At 37.4% G+C, this 25,442-nt stretch overlaps 1 protein-coding gene across 1 annotated transcript; it reads left to right on the forward strand.

Annotated features, from left to right (window-relative positions):
• Positions 1–6,992: 6,992 nt before the first annotated feature.
• On the forward strand, positions 6,993–23,994 carry LOC140469120 (sodium-dependent phosphate transport protein 2B-like). The gene is made up of 13 exons (XM_072565460.1): positions 6,993–7,012; positions 7,440–7,527; positions 7,660–7,776; positions 7,925–8,053; positions 8,171–8,314; positions 8,439–8,550; positions 10,636–10,831; positions 14,198–14,293; positions 16,049–16,169; positions 17,136–17,303; positions 18,242–18,358; positions 18,442–18,566; positions 21,972–23,994. The coding sequence occupies exons 2-13, from the start codon at positions 7,443–7,445 to the stop codon at positions 22,539–22,541; spliced, it is 1,980 nt and encodes a 659-aa protein (XP_072421561.1). The 5' UTR covers positions 6,993–7,012; positions 7,440–7,442; the 3' UTR covers positions 22,542–23,994.
• The last annotated feature ends 1,448 nt before the right edge of the window (positions 23,995–25,442 follow it).

A 25,442-nucleotide genomic window follows, 5' to 3' on the forward strand; every position in this document is an offset into this window, starting at 1 on the left:
CAATTTTATTCTGTTCGAAGAGCTTGAATTGCTCCCTAAGTTACTTTCAATCCTCCAAGCATGAAAAAGTAATATAATTATGACAGTTTTAACACTGTAATGTTACGATCTTTCTCACACAAAAGAATTTTTATTATTAAAAAAATGCATTGCTGCGGCACTAAACCATGTGTGGTAGAAATTATGGAAGTTATATTTATCTAATACAAAGGGTAACAGAATCCTCAATAGTAAAAGTCTACTTCCTCACTTACAAATGACTGTTTTTGCTTTATCGAAATACAATGTGTATAGACAGAAATATGTACTTAATATCACATATCACAACACTTAAAAGAACCCAGAACTTAAACAATTACTATTTTACATAACTTTAAGTCACTGTTAAATATGGAATGCACATATCTATGTATATTTAACGCAGAGACAAACAACAAATTGTTGATTCACAATTGTTTCACCTTACTTTTAAGCTCTTCTCTCTGCATGCTTCCCGTACTTCCTGCATTCAGCTCTATTATTTTAACCAATGCCTATGTAAAATAATTTACGTTCAAGCAAATTTTATTATGCAACAAGCAATAAAGTTTCTGGACAATAGTGGCACTGACATCTTTCTTGAAGTTGGCAATATAAGTACTAATAAAACAGGGCAATTAAATAACAGCGGAAAATTGCTAGGTATGACAAACTGTATGAAAGTTCATCTGAGGTCTAAACCTAATGATAATGGACTTTGGAAAATCTAATGAATTAATTATATTTCCTACGTAAAATGCAGTTTAGAGCAAATTAATTTAACCTGCTAGTGTAAATGATATCACCCATAATTTTTTCAACTTTATGAAGTTACTCCAGTGTTCAATTGGAAATTATATGATGAACGCTATATGTGTAATCAAGGTCAATTTTTCTTAATTACAGTACTGTACTGGACTTTTTGCTCATAGAAACTGATTATAGTGTGTACTTTGATGCAATGGTGTCCAAATAAGTGCAAACCATTTTAAAGGATGAACTTCATGTAACAAATTTATAACGTGTTAGGAAAATTTTTGTCACAAGTAATGAATTAATTTAAAGTCCACATTGATATTTACTCTACTGGTCTAGTTTATTGTAGTTCAACTAAAATAATCAATATCAAGCCATTTATAGCAGTTAGTAAGCCACATTAATGTTCTGTTAAAAGTTTTAGAGGAACTACAGAATAACACAAATCTAGAAGATATCGATACATTAAGATACTTTTCCTTATACAATATATTAGCTAACTATTGATTTAAACTGCTGAAAAGTCATTGTTCATGCACTTAAGAACATTTTCTCTTAAGGCTCAGTTCCTAAAACAGTCACACTTAAACTCTAATTTATATAACACCATTAAATATATAACACCCAAAATGAGGTGTGATTTGCCTAAAAATCAGAGACACTGTAAAGGAGCAAAAACTTTGTAAAGAGCTGGATTTTGAGGAGGCTTTCAAAGGAGCAGAAGTAGTTTGAAGGATTTAGGGAGGGAATTCTAGAGAACGGGATTGTTGATTGAACAACCATACAATTGCAGGACAAAGAAAAGGAGGACGCATAAGTGGCTAAGTCAGAGGAATGGAGAGTTTGAAGAGCTGTGAGGATGGTTTGTAGAACTGGAGGAGAATAAACAGATAGAGTGAGGTGAAATTATTAAGGAATTTGAACGTAAGATTGAGAATTTTAAATTAGAGACACTGCAGGATTGGAAATGAATGTAGTGTCTAGGAGCAGGTGTAGGACATTCAACTTATTACTTAACATCAGCTTAACATTTCTTAAATGTTGCAATTGTACCAGCCTCCACCACTTCCTCTGGCAGCTCATTCCATACACGTACCACCTTCTGCATGAAAAAGTTGCTCCTTAGGTCTCTTTTACGTCTTTCCCCTCTCACCCTAAACCTCTAGTTCTGGAATCCCCGACCCCAGGGAAAAAACTTTGCCTATTTACCCCTTCCTCTCATGACTTTGCCTCTCATGACTTTATAAACCTCTTTGAGGTCACCTCTCAGCCTCTGATGCTCCAGGGAAAATATAGCCCCCAGTCTCTTCAGCCTTTCCCTGTAGCTCAAATCCTCAAACCCTGGCAACATCCCTGTAAATCTTTTCTGAACCTTTTCAAATTTCACAACATTCGTCTGATAGCAGGGAGACTAGAATTGCAGTATTCCAATAGTGACCTGTCCTGTACAGGTCAATGTCCTGTACAGTTGCAACATGACCTCCCAATGCCTATATTCAATGCACTGAACAATAAACGGAAGCCTATCAAATGCCTTCTTTACTATCCTAAGAACTTTACCGATATCTTTCTTGACATTCTTCAATGTTCCAGGCTCTCTGATCATTGAGAATAGTCTTCCTGCATTTATCTTATATAATCTTGCTAGAATTTTATTGGTTTCTATGAGATCCCCATCTCATTCCTCTAAACTCAATTGAATATAGTCCTAATCAATCCAGTCTCTCCCTATACATCTGAGCTACAATCGCAGGATTCAGTTCAGTAAATCTTCTTTACACTCCCTCAATAGCCAGGACAGTCTTCCTAAGGTAAGGAGACCAAAACTACACACAATATTCCAGGTTTAGTCTTACCAATGCCCAGTACAATTTAGTAAGATACTCCTGCTCCTGTACTCAAATCCTCTCGTACAAAGACCAACATACCGTATGCCTTCTTCACTGCCTGCTTACTTTCAGCGTGTTGCACCTCCCTGGTCCCAATTGATTGCCATTCAGATAAATAATTTGCTTTTCTACTTGCAACCAAAGTGGTTAAATTTAATTTATCCACATTATAGTGCACCTGTCATGTATTTGTCCACTTACTTAATATGTCCAAATCACATTGACTTCCTCTTCACAGCTCACCCTCCCACTTGTTTTGTGTCTTCAGAATTTTGGAATGTGACAAGTTGTTTCCGAATCTAAATCATTGTTATTGTAAATATCTGGGGTCCAAACAATGATCCGTGTGGTACCCCATTACTTATTGACTTGGAAAAGATCTGTTTCCTGTCTGCCAATCAGTTCTCAATTCATTTCTGTACATGATCTCAGATCCCAAGCATTTTAATTTTGTTTGCTAATCTCTTATGTGGGACCTTATGGAAAGCCTTCTGAAAGTCCAAATAAACCACATCCATTGTCTCCCCCTTATGCACTCTACTAGTTACATTTTTAGTAGTTTTGTCAAACACAACATCTCCTTCATAAATCCATGCTGACTGTCAGATTTGGTCACTATCTTCCAAATTACATGTTTTAAAAAGGAGTCTTGTATTTTTCCCACTACTGATGTCAAGCTTACACATCTATAATTTGCTGTTTTCTCTCTGCTTCCCTTTTTAAATAGTGAGGTTACACTAGCTATCCTCCAATTCTTAGGAACTGATCTAGGGTCTATAGAATTTTGAAAGATGATCCCCAGTGCATCTGCTATTTCTAGGTCCACTTCCCTAAGAATTCTGGGATAAAGATTATCAGGACCTGGGACTGGTCATATGGGTCAGCAAATTTGAAGCTGCTGTGTCCCAAAAAAACTGATCTTAATTACCTTCTCAGTACAAATGATACTGATGGAGTTTAAAGTCACGTGACCTCCTTCCATCTTTTTTCTGTATCAGTTCTACTGGAACATTTTTATTCCAGAAGATTGACCTGAAGACCAGAAGGGAACAATTGTAAGAAAGTACAAAATGAAAATAAAGACACTCTGCCTATCAAACCATTTCATTCAAGATTTGGTGCATTCAACTCAAGTATAAACAATTTAATATTTTGTGAGAAAGTTCTGTAAATGCTTCTGATAATGCAATCAAAACTTCAGAAATATATTTAATCAGTTATCCTGCTTGACATCTAACTACATCTACTCGCTCCTACCCTCTTGTAATTTTAACTTGATGTTTCTCCAGCTGCATTTTCTAAAATAGAGTCATAGAGTCATAGAGATGTACAGCATGGAAACAGACCCTTCGGAAACAAACCCTTCGGTCCAACCCGTCAATGCCGACCAGATATCCCAACCCAATCTAGTCCCACCTGCCAGCACAAATGTTGAATAAAAACCTCTTTAGGAGACGTGGGGGCTAGGACGCTATTTTATATTCACACAAATCCTTTGCGATCTAGATTATTCCGACATAATATGTCTTGCTTCCAGCTCATACACTTTGTACCCAAAACACCATAACAAAAAGAACATTTATAGAACTAGCCTAAAGCCAAAAAGAAAACAAAATTTAAGGAAGTCATGGAAATGGTATGAAACAGAACAAAGGATATAACAGCAAGAAAGGATAATGGCAGAAAAGGAGATGGTTCAGAAAAATCGATTATCAAAGAACCAGAGATCAGAATATAAAAAAATTCACAGTGTTGTTGTTGAAGTTAAACTTTTCTTTTAGAAGTCTCTCCTAGGATCCAAATAAATTGATGTCAAGAAAGCTGTAGGAAAAGTTAATTATTCCTGTACCATTTCTTGTAATATGTTTGCATTTGGAAAATATAAAGGAAAGTGTCTTTTGCAAGGCATGTCTAACAAGGCATAGAAACCTTGAGGTTTTACTGTTCTCCAAAGTTGTTTTACCTTCCACCTTTGTTTTATTGTTATTACCATTTACTGATTCAGTCATTCATTTTGGCCAGCTACATATAATAAGTAAATCATCATCCGCGCACCTTATACCTCAAACTTATCATTGGACTGTGTAAGGTTACAAAGCTTCAGCTGATAGCTCATCTTGAACCAAGATGCTTAATCCTAGAGGAGATGACAAAAAAAAGATTAATGTCAAATTCATAGTTTATTCTTGATGAATAGTGACAGTCTCTACCAGGAAATGAGATATTTTTAATATGATGCAACAATTAACTAAAATCTACAGCTTGAGATTATTGTGAGGTGTATTAACTGTCAAATCTTAATGGTTTTTCTAAATCATAAAATTCCTTTCCCATTACAGTATTTTATTTGGGATGTTATTCAATATTCCATGGAATAAATTACATTCAATATAGGAGAAAGAAAACAATTCATCGGGAAATTTTTTCTCCTTTGTTTTATTATTTCTCAATTTCAATAATAAACATACATAATGGAGACAGATGTTTTCTGTAGCAAAATTATATAATGTTCTTACCTAGAATGGGACTCAAATTTATCTCAGCTATGTAGTATGTTTCGCCTCAAACAACTGCATTCAAAGATTAAAATTAACTCTGTGTTGCAAAAATAGACCTTCTTATGATGTGGGACTCCATTACATTCATAACACAACTGACATCATCACTGAAAATATATATATTTATAACTTTTAGAAACAAATTGACCAGTTAAAATTTGGCTTACTTTCTTGTTCAAATAAGATAACTTTTGCTTTCTTTAGTTAGTTAAGTAGCCATTGGTTCATAAAATAATCTATTACTATTATACATTATATATAAATGGATCTCACACAGAATTAATCATACATGGAATTGTTAGAGGTAATATTCAGGACTTGCCAATTCATTGTTTTCAAAACCTCTTTCAACATTTTTAATTAATTCTTGGGATGAGATATTGATGTTCATTCCAGGCTCCCTCTGTGCTCCAATCTAACTGAATGGTTTCCTGAGTGACTTCAGGAACAATTAAGTATTGTTCACATGGCTTGGATAGACTGAACTGAGCAAAGCGAGCAGCTTTCTTTTGCAGTAATTCAGTGAAGCGTTCATGGCAATCCAATAGCTTATTGGGCTGCTCTTATTAAAACAAACTTTATACCAAGATTTATTTTTTAATAGACTTAAATTTTCAAACTGCTATAATGCCATTTGAGCTAATATTTTATTGGATTATTGTTCTAAGCCTCATATGTTCATGAGATCCACACTCAGTTGAAATGATCATGTTGAAATTACAAGACAAGATTACTTAGTAACATTCTCCTTTATGAAGCAAAGGTACCTTTCCCACTGTTCCTCTAAAAGGTTCATGCAGAATAAATACTCATTGAATACTTGCATAGTCTCCTGCATGTTGTGACCTCATTGTCACAGCCACTCTTTGTTTTGCTCAACCTTACCCTCGAGTGCCCGAGGGCAGTCCTACTTTATTATATGTGGATGCACTCTTTAGAAATTAAAGAAAAATGATGGAACACCAGAATAATTTTCTTCTTAGTAGCCAAAGTAATGTTTCCAGATAACATTGCAAGAAATGTCCAGAAGATAAACAGTAGCCTGAAGTGATAAACCTGTAACAATCACATAAGTGCTTTCAATAGCTCTGGTGAAAGGTTCACATTGCTTGTTGGCATCAAAGATGCTAGGATTATTTATCATCTGGCAACTCCAGTGATTGAGCACCCGATAATCGCCAAACGATCCTGCAACATATGTGACCCTTATTCAAATATTTGTTAATTGTTTTAAATAGTTCTGGTGCTCACCAAAACACCTCTTGAATGTGATCAATCCACTAGGGCAGGAGACTGATTCAGATTGTTTCTTTTGCCTGTCTGTAATGGGACCATTTGGATGGTGGGACAAAATAAACGTTCTCAGCTCTTCAATTTTCTATTTGTCCAGATAATCCAATCACAGGCATTGCAAGTAAAATGTTGAACAGAGCCAACATGTGGGGCATTATACATTTAGTACACGGACAAACCATGCGACTAACCATGGGATTGAAAAAAAATCAATACTTCTTTTGAAAAGTTATGTTTCATTCCTTTATCTGAAAGGAGTGATATAATTATTTTATGGATTTCTGCTATACATTAATTAAATATTACAATGATCACTAAGATCATTTGTCAGGCAGAAACATCGTGGTCTAGCACGTGATTCTTCGTCATTTAACTTACTAAAAGTAGACTTCGGCCTCTGCCATGATGTATATAACCCAAGTGGTATGGGATGTGAATAAAGACTCCTTCACTCAATATTACAGCATTCTCCATCAGTCTTTTAGCAGCTAGCGTCTGGTGAGCAGAAAAGTCAACGATTCAATAACTGCATTATCTATTCTTACAAATAACATTCAACATTTGTTTAAAATCCTTAGGATGTTGCCTCTCAGTTATTTTGGTGTTCATTTTGGATCCTATTTGTCTTCATGTCAGTGAAATTTAATAGCAACATCGAGTTCATCCTGGGTTAAAGAGTATTATTTGCTTTCTGCTTGTAGTTCCCTCCCCCTCCCCCAGTCGAATAATTTCTTCTTGGTCCTGACGTTGGGGGGGGCAAAATTGACATCGCTGATGTGCGGCTGAACGCCAGACCCGGGTTGGGAGATGGCCAGATGATGGGGAAAGGGGAATGTTTCCTTTGGTTATATTCTCACCTATTGACAGGTGTAGAAGTAATCGGTATTGAAATATTAATTAAATATTTGAATACTGCTCCTTGCAGACCATGGCTCCTCGGCCGGAATTGGACGGCTCCCAGGGCAGCCCTGGAGCTAGCGAACTGGAGGCTAACGCCAAGCCAGCGGTGAGCGGTAAGTCATATTCAGGTGTTCCCCTTTTGGGCCGGACAGCCAGTGAAGCACCTCAGAGCTGCTCTTCGCGTTCAGTTTCACTCTGGGTCTGACTCCCTCTCAATCGCTCTCTGCATCGTTTCCACATTTCAGGAACCAGCGAGAAACCGGGCTTGCTTCCCGCTTCGTCGACCGTCGCCCTGGTAGGGAACGAACCGGACGATCCCTGGGCAGTGTCCAAACTCGAGGTCGTTGGTGTCAAGTGGTCAGGTAGCTTCCTCATCCCACTCTCCTCCCCACCTCACCCAAGGGACAAACAAGCCTTTGGCTCCTTTCATTGCATGGCGGAAGCACCGTCTCCTCACAATTGAGTTTATATAATTATAAGAACACAGAATAATAATGATCTTTCTGGCAGAGCTGAGTACCGCGCAGAAGGTTGTCCGTGTGCTGACGGCGGTGCTGAAACTGGCGTTACTTCTTGGCTTCCTCTATGTGTTTGTGTGCTCATTGGACATCCTGAGCTCGGCTTTCCAGCTGGTGGGAGGTGAGCCCTGGGCGCGCGGGGCACAGAGCCGCGAGCCGGCGCGCACTACGTTCCATTCCCGGGTGTAGCTGGTGTCTTACTCAGCACCATCTCCCTCCCTGCTCTCCTGCCCCACAGGTAAAGCTGCCGGGGATATCTTCAAGGATAACGTGGTCCTGGCCAACCCGGTGGCCGGTCTGGTGATCGGGATCTTGGTCACGGTTCTGGTGCAAAGTTCCAGCACCTCCTCCTCCATCGTGGTCAGCATGGTGTCCTCTGGCTGTAAGTAGAGTCGCGCTTGGGTCTTTGCGTCGTTTTGCAATGATTTGAGTTTTATTTTAAATTTTGCCAGTCGTGCACCTCCGTCCCTGGTCTTACTCAGTGGCCCGCTCTTGTTGTTTCACAGTGATGGGGGTGCGATCCGCAATCCCCGTGATCATGGGAACGAACATCGGCACCTCAGTCACCAACACCATCGTGGCTTTGATGCAATCCGGAGACCGGACTGAATTCAGAAGGTGCGTTCTCACGCCAACAGTTTCCCCTTTTGAACTTCTTTTTACAGATGTAAAAATCCACAACCGACATTGGCTGCGCAAAGCAGACTTGTAGGGCAGAAGGGTAAGAGTGCAAGAGTTAAATATTTCTGACATTAAACTAGTGGTTGAAATATATAACTGTTTTTTTTGGGGGGATGAGGGGAATTATTCCAGTGACTTTAATTGTAGGAAATATTCAAGGCATGGTAGAAGTTTAGAAATATGACGTCATTCATGTTGATAGGAAGAATAAGGCAAGGCAGGACTGAGAAACTTCAGTTCGGAGGAGAGATTGCAGAAGTGGCTTTTCTCCTTGGAGAGGAGGCTGAGAGGAGATTTGGTAGAGATTTTCAAAAACATGTGCATGCTGGACCTAGTAGACAGGGTTCTGGCTCGTGAAAGGAAAAACAGAGGGCACATATTTAAAATAAGGTGCAAAGGAAGCAAGGGTTATGTGATGAAAAAGCTTTTTTCATACAGTGAGTAGTTAGGATATGCCATCACTGCCTGGAAATATGGTAAAGGCAGGTTCAATTGAGACGTTCAAGAGGGCATTGGATGATTATTTGGATAGAAATGGTGTGCAAGGAAATGGAGAAAGGGCAGGCAACTAGCTTTAGGGAATAGAACCATTGTACACACAATGGGTTGGATGGCCTCCTCCTGCGCTATAACAATTCTGTGATTGAGTGAAACAAACGAAATAGTTTACCTTTAAAGGTTATTCAAGATGAGGGAGATCTATGCTTTAGCTTCACCAAGTTTCGGAAAGTAGTACAAGTTGTCAAGGCAGTTAAGAAGAGGTAGAGAATATTTGGCTTTATACTTAGAGGCAAGTAGAATAAAAGCCAGGAGGTTATAGCTAACACAAAGCAAAATACTGCAGATGTCAGAATTCTGAAAAACGAAAGAGTGGAGATGTATAGCAGGTCAGGCAGCATTTGTGGAAATAAACTGGTAACATTTCGAGTTGATGATATTCCTTCTTTTGGTATTATTGCCAAGTTTTTAGATCTCAGAGGGGAGAAAAATTCATTTCATAACACATCAATTAATAGTTCCATTTAGAGTCATAGAGTAGCACAGCATGGAAACAAGCCATTCAGCTCAAATTGGTCCATGTTGACTGTGGTGCCTATTCATTTAGTTCCAATTGCCTGCATTTGGTCCATGCCCCTCTAAACTCTTCCCATCCATGTAACTATCCAATTTTTTTTTTTAAATGTTGCTATTATACCTGCCTTAACCACTTTCTCTGGCAGCTTTTTCCATATTCCCTGCCTGAAGAAGTTGCCCCTTGGGTCCTTTTTAAATCTTTCCCCTCTCACCTTAAACCTATGCCATCTAGTTTTCAATTTCCTATCCTTGGGAAAAAGACTATATGTATTCATCCTTTCTATGCCCATTGTGATTTTATATACCTCAATAAGGTCACCCCTCATTTTCCTATGTTCTAAGGAATAAAGTCCTATCCTGGCCAACCTTCCTATAATTCCAGCCTACTAGTCCTGGTAACATTCATGTCAATCTTGTTTGCAGTCTTTTCAATTTAACTATGTCTTTCCTATAATAGGGTGACCAAAACTGTACACAGTACTCCAATTATGGCCTCACCGATGACTTCTATGACTGTAACATAATGTCCCAACTCCTATTCTCAATGCCTTGACCGATGAAGGCCAGAATACTAAATGCCTTCTTCACCATCTGTCTACTTGTGACACCGCTTTCAATGAAATACTTGTACTCCTATGTCCCTCTGTTCCACAACACTCCAAACTGCAGCTACTAAAAGATGAATAATATACTTATTCATCATTTAGTAATCATTGAGAAAATAGGTCGGAAAATAGTCATTTCCAAACTGCAAGGCTCATTTTATAATTGAAGTTGAGCAAACTAATAAGAATTTTAAATGATTAATACACTGATTTACTTAAGCGTGACTTGATTGTCAGGATTTGCTGGCAACTTGTATGTAAAAGGCATGGGTGTTACGAGCATACTGTTTTTATATAGAATTAGAATTATGAATATATAGTAACCATTTTATTTTCTTCATAGAGCTTTTGCAGGTGCAACTGTGCATGATTTCTTTAATTGGCTCTCAGTTATTGTCCTCCTACCAATTGAAGCAGCCTCTGGCTATCTGTACCATCTCACTCGAGTCATTGTTGAATCATTTGATCTCAAGAGTGGTGAGGATGCTCCAGATATGTTAAAAGTCATTACTGATGACTTCACAAAACTTATTATACAGGTAAGCTATTGCAACATAATGCTGATGGAATCATTATTAAACCATTAACCAAACCCATCTAAATAATAATTACAGCTACTGCTACACTGATGACATGTGTCCAGAGTGATCAAAGCTTGTCAAACCCTCAATCTGTCCAATGGTACTCTATCACACTTTGCAATGGAACAGTGAGCAAAAACTGAAGGGCAACTATTGACTGTCATTTCTGCAGCTATGCTTCTGGCTGGCAAAATTGAAGGACATACTTGATGCTGCTGGAGAACCATAGCCAGAAAGAATCAAGGCCCAAAGATTCTGTCTGGAAAAGTTTAAGATTATCTAGCCTGATAGCCAGGACATACCTATGAATTATGAGACTGAGGAAGTCCCAGTGCAAGACCACCAGTATCTGTTTGAGATGCAATGAATAGAACTGGAGGTGAAAAGACCAGCAGCATCCTCCCAGCTGATTTCCTTCACAACCCTAGTCATTAGCAGGTCATATCCAACTGCTGAAGAAGGCGTCATTCAGAAATGGTTCATCAAACATTTAATGAAGATAATCACCCTAAAATACTTTCAAAGATGATATTTTAGATACTTTCACTTTTATATTAAGTTTCTATAGTTTCCAATAAGAAGCAGCAGTAAAAAAAACTTCAGACTACTGTGCAATTGAACTTAATTAAGCATATTGATATGTCAATTAGTTGAAGTAAAAATATTCCATGAATTATTGAGGAATGAATTACTACATCTTATATTAAGTGAAAATAATTTAAATCACTTTATGGCCCCAGGTAGCATTGCTGTCTGAGTCAGAAGGCAATGTGTTCAGGCCCCATTCCAGCAACAGGCAATAGCTAGCCTGAGATTGCAGTACAATATTGAAGAAACATAATGTGACAAGAATTGTCTTATAGTCATATAGTATACTGATTTATAATTAATGATATGATTAATTACTAAGTTGTGTTTGACATCACAATTTTCATTAAGGTATTCAAGTGAATTGTGAAATCAGTAAAATCCTTAATCTTTGTGTTTCTATGAATGGTTCTGCTCAAAAGTTGATGATTCAAATGAGCAGGACAAATGCTCTTAGTGGAAACACAGGAGGCCCTGTAAAAAGATTTTTTTGTGTAAAAGCATATTTTATCTGGGGAGGAAATGATTCTTCTTTTCTGTTTAAAAATCACACAACGCCAGGTAATAGTCCAACAGGTTATTTGGAATCACTAGCGTTCAGAGCGCTACTCCATCATCAGGTGACTAGCGAGGCAGAATCATGAGACATAGAATTTATATCAAAAGATCACAGTGTCATGCAATTAAAGTGATTGATTGATGTCTCTATCAAACTCTCTGTGAGACCTTTACATGTTAACCTCCAAGATAAAGAATGAAATTTCAATCATGCCATTCAAGAAATTTTCTTTGGTGTACTTTTTAATTGCAATCTTTAGATGAAAAGAAAACTGTGGTCTGAGAACCAGGAGGTATCATTGGAGAGGAAAATGAAGGTGCACAGATAATTAGAAGAGAGCAATAACCTGAGAAAAATAAGCTTTTAGGTGAGGTCTGACTAAGAGACAATGTTGGTACATTTGCATGAGGGGGAAAGATAAAGCTAAGAAATCTAGAGGTCCACAGATGATGAAAGAGATACACTGTAAGATGAAGCAAAAAATGGTGCATTTGACAAATGTCAGGTGGACAATACAATTGAGAAGCAGGTGCAATCTTGAAAGTTCAGAGGAGGAGTGAAACAAATAGATAAGTGCCTGGCAGCTAACATAAAAGGAAATCTAAAAGTGGAATATAAAACATAAAAGGATGGGTTGAAGGCAGAATACAGGTGATTATTGGCCTAAAATGGTTTTAGTCTGAAAGGCAGTAGGCATGGCTGAGGTAATGAAGGAATTGCTTGTATCGTTCTTTGCCAAGGAATGAGATGCTGTCCAAGTTATGGTGCAAAGGAATGGGGTAATATTTCAAGATAATTGATGGGCTAACAATGGATAAAAAGAATATATTAGATAGTCCGGCTATATATAAATTGGTAACTCATCAGGACAAGATGAAATGCATCCCAAGATAGTTTGGAAAGTAAGGATCGAAAGACACATGCCAAAATTTTCTAATCCTCCCTTGATATAAAGTTGTAGTCACTGTACTGGAGAATTGCAAAAGTTAGACACTGGCTAATAAAAAGATAATCCAAGCTGCTACACCTCAATCGGTGATGAACAGGCTTTTAGAAATTATATTTTGATATGCAATTGACAATTACTTTGCAAATGTAGATCAATTGATGAAAGTGAGCAGGGATTTGTAAGAGTAAACTGAGTATAACAAAGTTTCATGAGATTTTTAAATAACAGATTATGGATTAGGGCAATGTGGTTGATCTAATGTACTTGGACTTCCAAACGGGATTTGATAAAATGTCACAGAATAGGCTTGCAGCAAAGTTATAGTTCATGAAATAAAAGGGACAGTAACAGCATGGATACAACATTGGCAGAATAACAGGTAAGAAACAGTTATTTTTGGATTGAAGGAACATTTATAATCAGCTACCTAAGTTGTCAGTCTTTGAACTCCTATTTTTGATATTTATCAATTATCTGAACTTGATATACAGATCACAATTTCAGATGTGTAAATGAAAAAAAAACAATAAACCCTTTGGGTCTGGAGTATGATGGAGGCAGATCCAGTTGTGATTTTCTCAAGAACTAGTTAGTTATTTCAAAAATAAAAGCTAACATAGCTGTGGGGAATAGGATGGAGAAGTAGACTAAGTGAGTTGCTCTCACAAAAAGCCAAAACAGATTAGACAGATGGCTTGATATCCTTTTATGCTGTTTTCATTCAATGATTCTATACAATGTGAATTGTGGCAACAATAATGGAAATGGTCATGAGCATGAAGCTTCCTTTTCTAAGCCTGTGGAATATTTTACAATATTTAAAGATTCCATTGCTGTTGTTGTAGTTACATATGATGTCAAATCCTATATGACAGTTCGAGAATATATTTTCAATTTTAATTACATGGATATCAAAAAAACTGATATCAGTATTGGTTACCATGAAACTTTTGGTTTTTTAATGTGCTTTGAGCAAGGAAACATGGAAGTCTTAACCAATCTGGTCCATATGTGACACTAGAACCACACCAATGCGATTGACTCAACTGCCCCAGCAAGACATTCAGTTGCAAGGACCATCCTTCACAGCCAATAACTATTAGTATTGTTAATGATGGTGTTATGCCAAAAATGAATTTTAGACATTATTTGAATTCTGCAGGGATATTTAATCAAAATTCATGAATTGCTTTTTTCTTGATTATGTATTAAAATTATTTAATTTCAGCTGGATAAATCTGTGATAAATGATATAGCAACGGGAGATCCAGCAGCAGCCAACAAAAGCCTTATTAAGGAATGGTGTAAAACAGTAACTCAAATGGTAAGTGAATAACAAATGTCAGTAAACTAATGCAGAGTATAATTAATATAGCTGACAGTGATGAAAAGCTTGTCAAATTGGTTTAGTTTTGTACATTTAGAGACTATTTCTACAAGCATAATCCATAAAACTGGCAACAATATTATTGAAGAAAGCTGGTCAAGTGGTGCAGCAGATCATAGATCAACTATAAAGAGGTTGCCGCTATGGTTACTCTGGCCAAGAATTTGCAAAATTTTAATATGGTGGAGGAATAGGGAAACAGAATCTGTTCTTGACTTTCTGCCTGTTCTGTCAAATTCTGAGTGGAGTGTGGAGTAGGTTTGATTGTTCCCCATCTACAGTCTTCTATTAACTTGAGTGAGTTGGAGTGTGGTGCTGGAAAAGCACAGCTGGTCAGGCAGCATTTGAGGGGCAGGAGAATTGATGTTTCAGGTGTAAGTCCTTTATCAGGGATTAACCTGATTGAACAAATCTGGTACATGATGTAGAGTGCTCCATTAGAATCTTAGGCTGACATCTCTCTAACACCCATCAGGAGCTCTTTGTACTTCCTCCTATCCATACACTTATTTGGAAAATTATTTGACTTATTGCTGATTTCCCTACTCTAGACAATCTTTCCCTTCCTTTGTGTATAGTATTGCACAATATTGGAAGACAGCCCTTTATCCGTTATTATTCTGCCCTTTGAGTATGGAATGGCTATTAGCACAATTCAAAGCCTAGTCTGTTTGTCATGAATATGCTGTAGCTGCTGATTTACAACATTAGCATTAGTTCACGTCGGTTGCTTTCCTGAGAGTAAATTTCCCCTCTCTGAGTAGATGTGTTCGCCTGCAAAATCTCTTATACCTAATAAAATTCTTTAATTAGATTGTGTTTTAGTTGTGCAAATTCATAGAATTCTGTGAACTGTGTTCATGAAGGTGATCTATTGTTGAAATGAATCTTTTTCATCTTGGGCCCTGATGTTGAATATGTACCTTTTAATATGTTCCATCGACTGGAGTTCAGAATGTGCCTTCAAAGCTGTCAAAATTTCTGAAATATTGTTTTGTTCCTCAGAGAGATTTACAGTGGAAATGTTTTGAAACTATCTTTCTCAACAGTGCAAAGACTATGGCTTATTAAATACATCTATCACCACTGTATATAGAAAAATTGCAAGCTGCATTTTGTGTCACTTTCTGTTTCAATCAGTGCTCAGAGAGAAAAGTTTGCCATCGTTATGTGTTACTCAGTATTGTAGTTGTGACTTGCTTCCTTGTTCCTTTTCAATGATTTTTGGTAGCAGCTTTCAGAGCTTTTACAGCCTGAAGACATGCAACCTCAGCTGCACTCTGACACCATATTATTGAGCTGGCAGATCAACAGTTTGGCCTGTGTCCTACAACTTTTTGAAAACTGACTGCAAGATGATTACATCCAATCAGTGTGTTATGGTAATGTCACATGGCAATAGCAAGCCAGAAGTCACATTGGTCCAGTGCTGCATTCCTATTCCAAACACCTTGCCCTTGACTGCAGAAGGCAGTGATAAACCACAAGTGACCAAAGCTGGAAAAAAAACCTCAGAATGTTCCGCACCTTTGGGCAAAGCACACATGGAACGGAATTGAATTAGCAGAATACAACTGTTAACTTAATGACAAAATAACACTGTAGGACATTTGTTAATGCTGAAATCTTGTGTTCAGTTTCAGGTTGTAAAGAACATTACTGATTTTGCATAATAGTTCTTTTGTCTTGCAGGTAGAGAAAAATGTAACTGTTCCCAGTGAATACAACTGCACGTCACCTGAATTTTGCTGGAGTGATAACAACCACACTTGGACTCTGAAAAATGTATCAGAAACAATAAATCTTGAAAAATGTAAGTCAATAATCAGTTGCTTTTATTTAAAAAATCATGTACCATAGCCATTTAACCAATTGAATGCAGATTGTTCATTTGAAAGTTAAATGTCTCAGAAGTGTCTTGAGCTGATAACAAAGACTGAATAAGTGTAAAATACAGTTGAGGACCACTGGGCTAAAGGGAAATACTGCAGGTGGTGTCAAATCCAGCTTGTCATGTCAGAAATCGTGGTGGCTGAGCATACTGAATTGCAGGATAGGCCATGCATCTGTCTCCTGGCGATAGAGAAATCCACCGGCAGTTAAGTTGGAGGTAGAAAGGACGCTATTTGAGAGATGGCCACTCATTGTGGGATGTCAGTGAGGCTCATTAATGAACCATTGATACTAATTATACCACACTTTATTAAATGTAGGATCATGGATTACGTAGGAAATGCACAGCTTTCCCATGCTTCTCAAAGGTTGCTCAGCAGTCTACTGGGGAATTCCTCATTGTGGGGGTTTTGAGGTCTAAATATCTGGAAAGGCCTGTCACTGAAAGCTGCTCCCCTGCCCTTGCCTCTGACTCGAACCGGTGAGACTGATATATACTGCCTGAGAGGCACTTAGTTTGGTCAGGCTTCCCTCATACAAACCATGTAGATTTCCTACTGATTCTCCAAATGGTAGTCAGGACCCGCAACATCAAATTTCAGCCCATGTACTAATGTCAGATGCTTCATGTTTCATTTGATTTCAGAGCTGAAGCATTTTGGGACATTGTGCTATGTTAAGGCACTTTATGAAAGCAAATTATTGCAGCTTGTCAGATAATTATTGCAGTATCAAATTATGGAATTCATACATAGGATTATGGAATTCACTCATACAGATTGTTATTTCTGGACATTGAGCCATGTAGGAACGTAAGATATCTATAAAATTGTAATAGATTAATTCAGGCATTACACATAATAATTACAGTTATTTTTTTTCTTAGGTCATCATCTATTTGTGAATACAACCTTATCAGATTTAGGGGTTGGTCTAATCCTTCTTGCAGCCTCTTTGATTGCCCTGTGTACCTGTTTGATACTTATTGTTAAACTTCTGAACTCCATGTTAAAAGGACAAGTTGCTGCAGTTATTAAAAAAGTTATTAATACTGGTAAGTGTAAAGACTCATTTCAGATCACAAATCTGAAAGGTGTAGTTCAGGATAAATTAATGTTAATGAATGCTCCTTCCTCATTTGCTGACCTTTGTAGTTTACAGCAAGCTAAATTAAAGTAATTTGCTACTTTTTTCAGTGAGATACATTGAGATAGTGAATACAATTTGTACACATTTCATTCTTGTGGAGATTTTGGTAAAAGATACCTTTCCAACTTTTGTTATCCACTTATCAGCATGTGGGAAGAAGAAACAAATTCCAGTGTTAATGCATGGAAGATATATAATCATTCCATGCTTTTTATCGTGATATTTTGAAAGTGAACCCTGAATGAAAGAATGTTGCCATGGAGAATACATTAGTTAATGACAGCTAAAAGTCATCATTTTACAGCTCAGACAACGTGGTTTAAAATTACCCTAGTTGTTTTGGTGATTTAAAAAAAATTATTAGATTATGTTTAGGGAAGCATGCTTACACAATCAATATGCACTATTGTCAGATAAACAGAGGCTCTAATGACTTAACTAATATCTCCCTATCTAGCAGTTGGAAATCTGCAGTCACTTAGATTAATCTGTTCCTTCTTTAATGTGTAAATTATAAATTATATTTAATAATCTGGATCAAAACATTTTCATTGCACAATGCTTTTTACCATTCATTATAAGAAAATGTGTAACAAATAGAAAAACTTCAATATTGATTAGATATTACTCCAGTGATTGAAATATATTTTTCTCATATTTGGTAATAAAATATGTTATGAACAGGACAATTACTAATTCATAGGGAACTTGCTTCATAACAATATATACAGTTTTGTTTTGTAAATCAGACATTTAAACATATAAATATTTGTTCTAGAATTCAGTGTCGTTGTCCATTGTATACATAACAATATCAATAATTTGTGATATAATTTTTTTCAGATTTCAAATTTCCATTTGGTTGGTTAACTGGCTATATAGCCATTGCAGTGGGAGCTGGAATGACTTTTATTGTTCAGAGCAGTTCCATTTTTACATCAGCTCTTACTCCATTAGTTGGTAAGTATGGGAAATTCCTTTTTTGTATGAACATATTGTTGCAGCACAAATATTATTTACTCAGGTATTTGTTTATTTGGCAGGAATTGGTGTAATAACTATTGAGAGAGTTTATCCCCTCACACTGGGTTCCAATATTGGTACAACTACAACAGCTATTATAGCTGCTCTTGCTAGTCCAGGAGAAACCTTAGCTAACTCCTTGCAGGTGAGTAACTAAACAAATCAAACAATTTAATTGCAATTTTACATGTAGTCTAGTAGTGTGGCATTTATGTTTTTGGATCAGTAAAGCAGAGATCCAGGTAAAAATCTAGCAAATATAAATTCAGATCCCACCATGGTAGCTGAAGAATTGAATAAGAAGAAAAGATCTGCTATCAGTAGAAAAGACTGAAGAAAACTAGCTACACCCAATTAGAACTGAAGCATGCCACTTCAATTGGTTTGGCCTGTATGCAGTTTGATTATTATACTTTGAACTGCTCTGTGAAATAGCCAAGCAATCTACTGAACTGTTAAAGAAGACAGCTAACCACCATCTTTTAGGGCAACAAGTAGCTAGTATTAAAAGCTAGGCCACATTCTGAGAATGAGTTAAGCATGTTATCACTCAAATTAATGTGACTTCTGTTTCCAAGTCTTTTACTTTTTAAACAATTTTTACTACTTTATAAAGGTAGAAGTATTTATTTCCTCCAGTTTCCTTTTGTTCTTCCTTTGCCACATGTGGTAACTAGTGGTGAACAATAATTTCTTGTTCAAGTGTTTACTTTTTCATGTGTGAATTTGGTGCAAGGACTTTTAGAGCTAAAATCCCTGTTCTCCCTTGCATTCATGTTGCCCAGGTAACACGGAAGCATGATGATCAAACATAATCACCTTGGCTAATTTTCTCCCGACGTTAGGATTTCTGAGATCACCTGTTATAGTCATAGATCAGAACCACAATCAGAAAAGAAAGAGTTTTGATGGTTAGAGATTAACTGTTTATTTACCATGGAGGTTAGCATACTACCTGAGACAGTCGTAGAGTCATAGAGATATACAGCATGGAAACAGACCCTTTGGTCCAACCCGTCCATGCCAACCAGATATCCAACCCAATCTAGTCCCACCTGCCAGCACCCAGCCCATATCCCTCCAAACCCTTCCTATTCATATACCCATCCATATGCCTTTTAAATGCTGCAATTGTACCAGCCTCCACCACTTCCTCTGGCAGCTCATTCCATACACATACCACCCTCTGCGTGAAGAAGTTGCCCCTTAGATCTCTTTTATATCTTTCCCCTCTCACTCTAAACCTATGCCTTCTAGTTCTGGACTGTCCGACCCCAGGGAAAAGACTTTGTCTATTTATCCTATCCATGCCCCTCATAATTTTGTAAACCTCTATAAGGTCATCCCTCAGCCCCCGATGCTCCAGGGAAAACAGCCCAGTCTGTTCAGCCTCTCCCTATAGCTCAAATCCTCCAACCCTGGCAATCTCCATGTACATCTTTATTGAACCTTTTCAAGTTTCACAATATCTTTCTGATAAGAAGGAGACCAGATATTCCAATATTCCAGATATTGCACCCAATATTCCAACTGTGGCCTAACCAATGTCCTGTACATGACCTCCCAACTCCTACACTCAATACTCTGACCGAGGAAGGAAAGCATACCAAACATCTTCTTCACCTGTGACTCCACTTTCAAGGAGCTATGAACCTGCACTCCAAGGTCTCTTTGTTCAGCAACACTCCCTAAGACCTTACCTTTAAGTGCATAAGTCCTGCTAACATTTGCCCTCCCAAAACGCAGCACCTCGCATTTATCTGAATTAAACTCCATCTGCCACTTTTCCACCCATTGCCCCATCTGATCAAGATCCCGTTGTAATCTGAGGTAACCTTCTTTGCTATCCACTACACCTCCAATTTTGGTGTCATCTGCAAACTTACTAACTATACCTCTTATGCTCACATCTAAATAATTTATATAAATGATGAAAAGTAGTGGACCCAGCACCGATCCTTGCGGCACACCACTGGTCACAGGCCTCCAGTCTGAAAAACAACCCTCCACCACCACCCTCTGTCTTCTAGCTTTGAGCCAGTTCTGTATCCACATGGCTAGTTCTTCCTGTATTCCACGAGATCTAGAGTTGAAAAATGTGGTGCTGGAAAAACACAGCAGGCCAGGCAGCATCCTGAAGAAGGGCTTATGCCTGAAACATCAAGTCTCTTGCTCCTCGGATGCTGCCTGGCCAGCTGTGTTTTTCCAGCACCACATTTTCAACTCTGGTACTCCAGCATCTGCAGTCCTCACTTCCTTCCATGAGATCTAACCTTGCCAACCAGTCTCCTATGGGGAACCTTGTCGAATGCCTTCCTGAAGTCCATATAGATCACATCTATCACCTATGTCCTCATTAATCCACTTTGTTACTTCGTCAATAAACTCAATCAAGTTTGTGAGACATGATTTCCCACGCACAAAGCCATGTTGACTATCCCTAATTAGCCCTTGCCTTTCCAAATAGATGTACATTCTCTCTCTCAGTAATCCCTCTAACAACTTGCCCACCACCGAGGTCAGGCTCACCGGTCTATTGTTCTTGTCCTTATCACCTTTCTTAAAGAGTGGCACCACATTAGTCAACCTCCAGTCTTCCTACACCTCATCTATGCCTATCGATGATACAAATATTTCCCTAGCTTGCCACATAGTTCTAGGGTACACCTGATCAGATCCTGGGGATTTATCCACTTTTACGCATTTCGACACATCCAGCACTTCTTCCTCCATAATATGGACATTTTTCAAGATGTCACTATCTATTTCCCTACATTCTTTATCTTCCATGTCCTTTTCCATAGTCAATACTGATGCAAAGCGCTCGTTTAGTTTCTCCCCCATTTTCTGCAGCTTCACACAAAGGCCACCTTGCTGATCTTTGAGGGGCCCTATTCTTCCCTAGTTACCCTTTTGTTCTTAATGTATTTTTGTAGAATCCCTTTGGATTCTCCTTAACTCTATTTACAAAAGCTATCTCATGTCCCCTTTTTTCCCTCCTGATTTCCCTCTTAAGTATACTCCTACTGCCTTTATACTCTTCTAAGGATTCACCTGATCTATCCAGTATAGAAACAGTTTTACTAATCACCAAAATGGATTGGTTAAATATCTCAAAAGGACCTTGGGAAGAGAAGGGAAGTAGAATTGATCATGTATAGTAACTCTTCAAAAAAGGAACATGCATAGTAACCCAAATGGCTTCTTTTGTGCCTTAGGATTTGACAATTTTATATCATCAAGTACTCAAGCCAAACTTTTCTGTTATGATAAGTAACACATGAACCTCACAATGAATCATATGGTTTGCTTAAATGTTTAACACATTGACATAGTATTGCAGTCACGGTTAAGTCAAAGACAATGAAGAATAACAGCATTTTACATTATTAGACTTTGGTTTTGAATGTTCTACAGCTGTGTTATCTTATATGGACCACCTAGCCAAAAAGAATAGAATCATTAATTGCTGTAATGGTAAATAAATGTTCAGATTTATTTTTAATGTCTCACATTAGTACATTAATATTCTTGTTTTGTATCCTTACAGATAGCCTTGTGCCACTTCTTTTTCAATATTTCTGGAATCCTAATTTGGTACCCTATACCATTCATGCGTATTCCAATTCGCCTAGCTAAAGCATTGGGAACTTATACTTCTGTGTACAGGTGGTTTGCAGTTGCTTACTTGATCATTTGCTTTTTATTGATCCCTCTAATTATACTTGGGCTCTCAATGGCTGGTTGGCAGGTACTGGCTGGTGTAGGTATTCCTATCTTGATGATGATAATCATCATAATTGTTATCAACCTTATGCAAACAAAGTGCCCAAGGTTCTTGCCAAAGACACTACAAACCTGGGACTTTCTTCCAATTTGGATGCATTCCCTGAAACCTTGGGACAGAATAGTACAGCGTGCTACAATATGTTGTTCCACTCAGTGCTTTGGAAAGTGTAAGTGTTGCAAGACTAGTGTTAAAAGTAGTGATAGAGGAGAAAAACAAACCAAACCACTTGAGGTTTATGAAAATCCAGTAATCCTAGAGAATGAAAAACAAGATATAACAACATTTCCAGTTGTGGAAAATGAGACAAAAAATGTTTCAACAAATATATAGAAACAGAATAACTGGCAGAATAGCTAAAATATGCCTTCATGTAGTTGTACAGTATTTTTTAAAAGATTAACCTGCATCAGTTTCAATCACTTCTGGTATCCTGAATGGTTAGTGTTGTTAATAAAATGTCTGCCAGAAGTGATTCCTTCAACAATTTATATTGGGTTGCATTCGTGAAATTTATATTCAATTGTTGCCCTCAAGTTTATTAGATGAACATGCATAACTTGATATATTTTAAGATGCAAAATATTTTTTTAAAAATTAGCACTATGTAGATCATTATTTTGTGCTCTGTAAAAAATAGTCTTACTGAAGTCAAACTTCATTTTTTGTGATGCTTCACTTTTTATGATATTTAGTGGGGACTCATAGTTGCATATTGCCAAATGATGACAATAACATGAAAATAAATAGTGCATTGCAGGGAATTACATTTTTATGTAAGAAAATAGCTTTGGACTTTATGATGTGTGTGCCTGCAATAAAAAGAAAACTGAACTGTGAAAGGGGAGCGGTGGAGAGCAAACAGGTGAATAGAAAAGCTTCAATAGTTTTTGGACTAATTGACAGAAAGGATGTTATAAATTGTGAACCTTTGTGGATAGTTCTTTCACATATGAAAGATGATTCATAGTACAATACGGCCAAACCAGTGTCAATTTTGTACAGAACACTGGGCAAGAACATTAAGCCACCAGTGACAAATTCAGGATTTTATATATAAATTACCCAAGGTCAAGTTCCAGCAATGCTTGAGTATGCATGAGTTCTGTTGGATTGTGATAAAATAATAATTCTGACTTACAGACTTCACAATGTGTTGTTCCATTCACTTCCAAGCATTCTACAAGTAGAATTACTATGATGTGCCTTTCTGAAATAATTCCATTACTATTCTGGTCAGTGCTTGAGCCTTTGAGATTTGCAAATACTAATGATTATTGAGGGAATGAATATGTACTTCACATTTGTTTAATAATATTTTATACAGCGATGTTTCTGAAGTTTTATTATAAACTTACATAAAACCTTGTAGCTTTTATATCAAAACAACAGTTTCTTGAATACAGTTTCAGGTTTATAGTCTGAAACTTTTTCTGACTCAGAACCCTCTTGTTACCACTGTATGAGTTACAACAGCTGCGCAATGACCTATTACGACAGAGATGTAAACAGTGGGATGACTTCTGTCCAATAGGACATTGGACCATACAAAATAGCCACACAAAAATAATCTTGCAAAGCTCTAGGAGTGATTGATTAAGAAAGCACAATGGGATAAAAAAGGCTCTTTAAATTTTTAATTTGTCAGGAATTGTAAAAGACATGATATAAAAACCCACTCCATGTATACTAAATGTACATTTATGTTTTTTATTGTGTATAATTTATGTATTGAAGGAATAATTGCCTAAATATGTTCTGTCAGTGTGATTAATGTATCTTTTGTTGTACCTAATTTTCTATTGTTTTGTAAATTTTTAACTACATTTAACATTTCATTTAGAAATATATATTACACACATTAAAAATGTGTTTATGATTTATTTTACAAGCTTGCTGAGGTCATATGTGTATACTGTATGTTGAAATATTGGCCTAAGTTCTGCAGTCAACATCTAAATAATGGTACTTGCTCACTTCAAATCTAGGGATCTCTGTGGCATGGATTTCCCTTTTTCCAATATCAGTTTAAATTTGGAAATAAGTCAAGGAGTTCTTTTGGTCTCAGTAGGAATCTCTAGCACCAATAATGTAATTAAGCAGAATTGAATCACATTGAGATACTCTCAAAGAACAAATACAAGTAAAACAAATGACAAAAGAAAACCCTTCACTATGAAAACTTATGAGACATTCCACATTTTTAAAACAGATTGGCGAAATCTGACAGTAAATGTAAACATTACTCTTTCAGGGCAGGCTGTTAACTGTGAGGAACATTATTTATGACGACTACATTATTTAATACTAAGTTATGCCTCATTCATACACTTCATTTAATATCTTCAAAGGTGTTTAAAGGTGAAACTGAGGGTAGAATTTGATTCTTTCCCCACAACCTATTCCTCCCTCATTTTGAGCAGGCTAAGGGGTACAGGTTACAGAATCGAGAAAGGCTGGGAATGGAATTAAGTCAGATAGAGCAGGTTCAGAACCTGCATAGTCATATGTTACTTCGGGAGGACCAGTAAAATGTTCTAGGTCTCCCTGAAGGCTTGGGTGGGCCATGTTACATTCAACTTTTGACCCACAGAGGACCAACCTTACTCTCCACGATGAACCTTTCTCTTCCTCCATTTGACAGAGATACCCGAACTGGCCCTGATGAGGCAAAAAAAGCTTAGCTGCACTGCACAACCTTCTCTGTCTTCAATGTTCTAACACCTGTTTCAGGACCAGCAAAGGCCATGTTTCCCAGTGGCACTGACAGGACTGACGAGCTATCATCTTTCTGATTTGTCCTTAACTCTTAGAGGTGTCATCTTTGTTCTCAAAGGCACATAAGCGGCAATGGCAGGCATTTAACTGCTAAATTTAGATTCAATCCCATTGTGCCTTCTGGGAATAGCTACAGCAGGGCTGCCTTTGCTTTCCAGCTGGCCAATAATGCCACCACTGCAGCCATTACATTCAGTCCAAAGAGTAGATATTTTGGGCTATATCTAATTGACAAGTCTGGAAGATCTCAATGGTGCATCTTCTGGACACAATCAGAGTTATAGAGATATACAGCACAGAAACAGTCCCTTCAGTCCAACTGATCCATGCCGACCAGATATCCTAAATTAATCTAGTCCCCTTTGCCAGCACTTGGCCCATATCCCTCTAAGCCCTTCCTATTCATATACCCATCCAGATGTCTTTTAAATGTTGTAACTGTACCAGCCTCCACTA

This window comes from Chiloscyllium punctatum, chromosome 1 (assembly GCF_047496795.1).
Source record: "Chiloscyllium punctatum isolate Juve2018m chromosome 1, sChiPun1.3, whole genome shotgun sequence".
Taxonomy (NCBI): Eukaryota; Metazoa; Chordata; class Chondrichthyes; order Orectolobiformes; family Hemiscylliidae; genus Chiloscyllium; species Chiloscyllium punctatum.

Excerpts from the sequence above, each read along its gene's own strand:
- LOC140469120 (XM_072565460.1), top strand. The coding sequence starts at position 7,443 with ATGGCTCCTCGGCCGGAATTGGACGGCTCCCAGGGCAGCCCTGGAGCT. Across the intron at positions 8,054-8,170 it reads GGCTTTCCAGCTGGTGGGAG|GTAAAGCTGCCGGGGATATC; the intron begins GTGAGCCCTGGG and ends CCTGCCCCACAG. Across the intron at positions 14,294-16,048 it reads GTAAAACAGTAACTCAAATG|GTAGAGAAAAATGTAACTGT; the intron begins GTAAGTGAATAA and ends TTTGTCTTGCAG.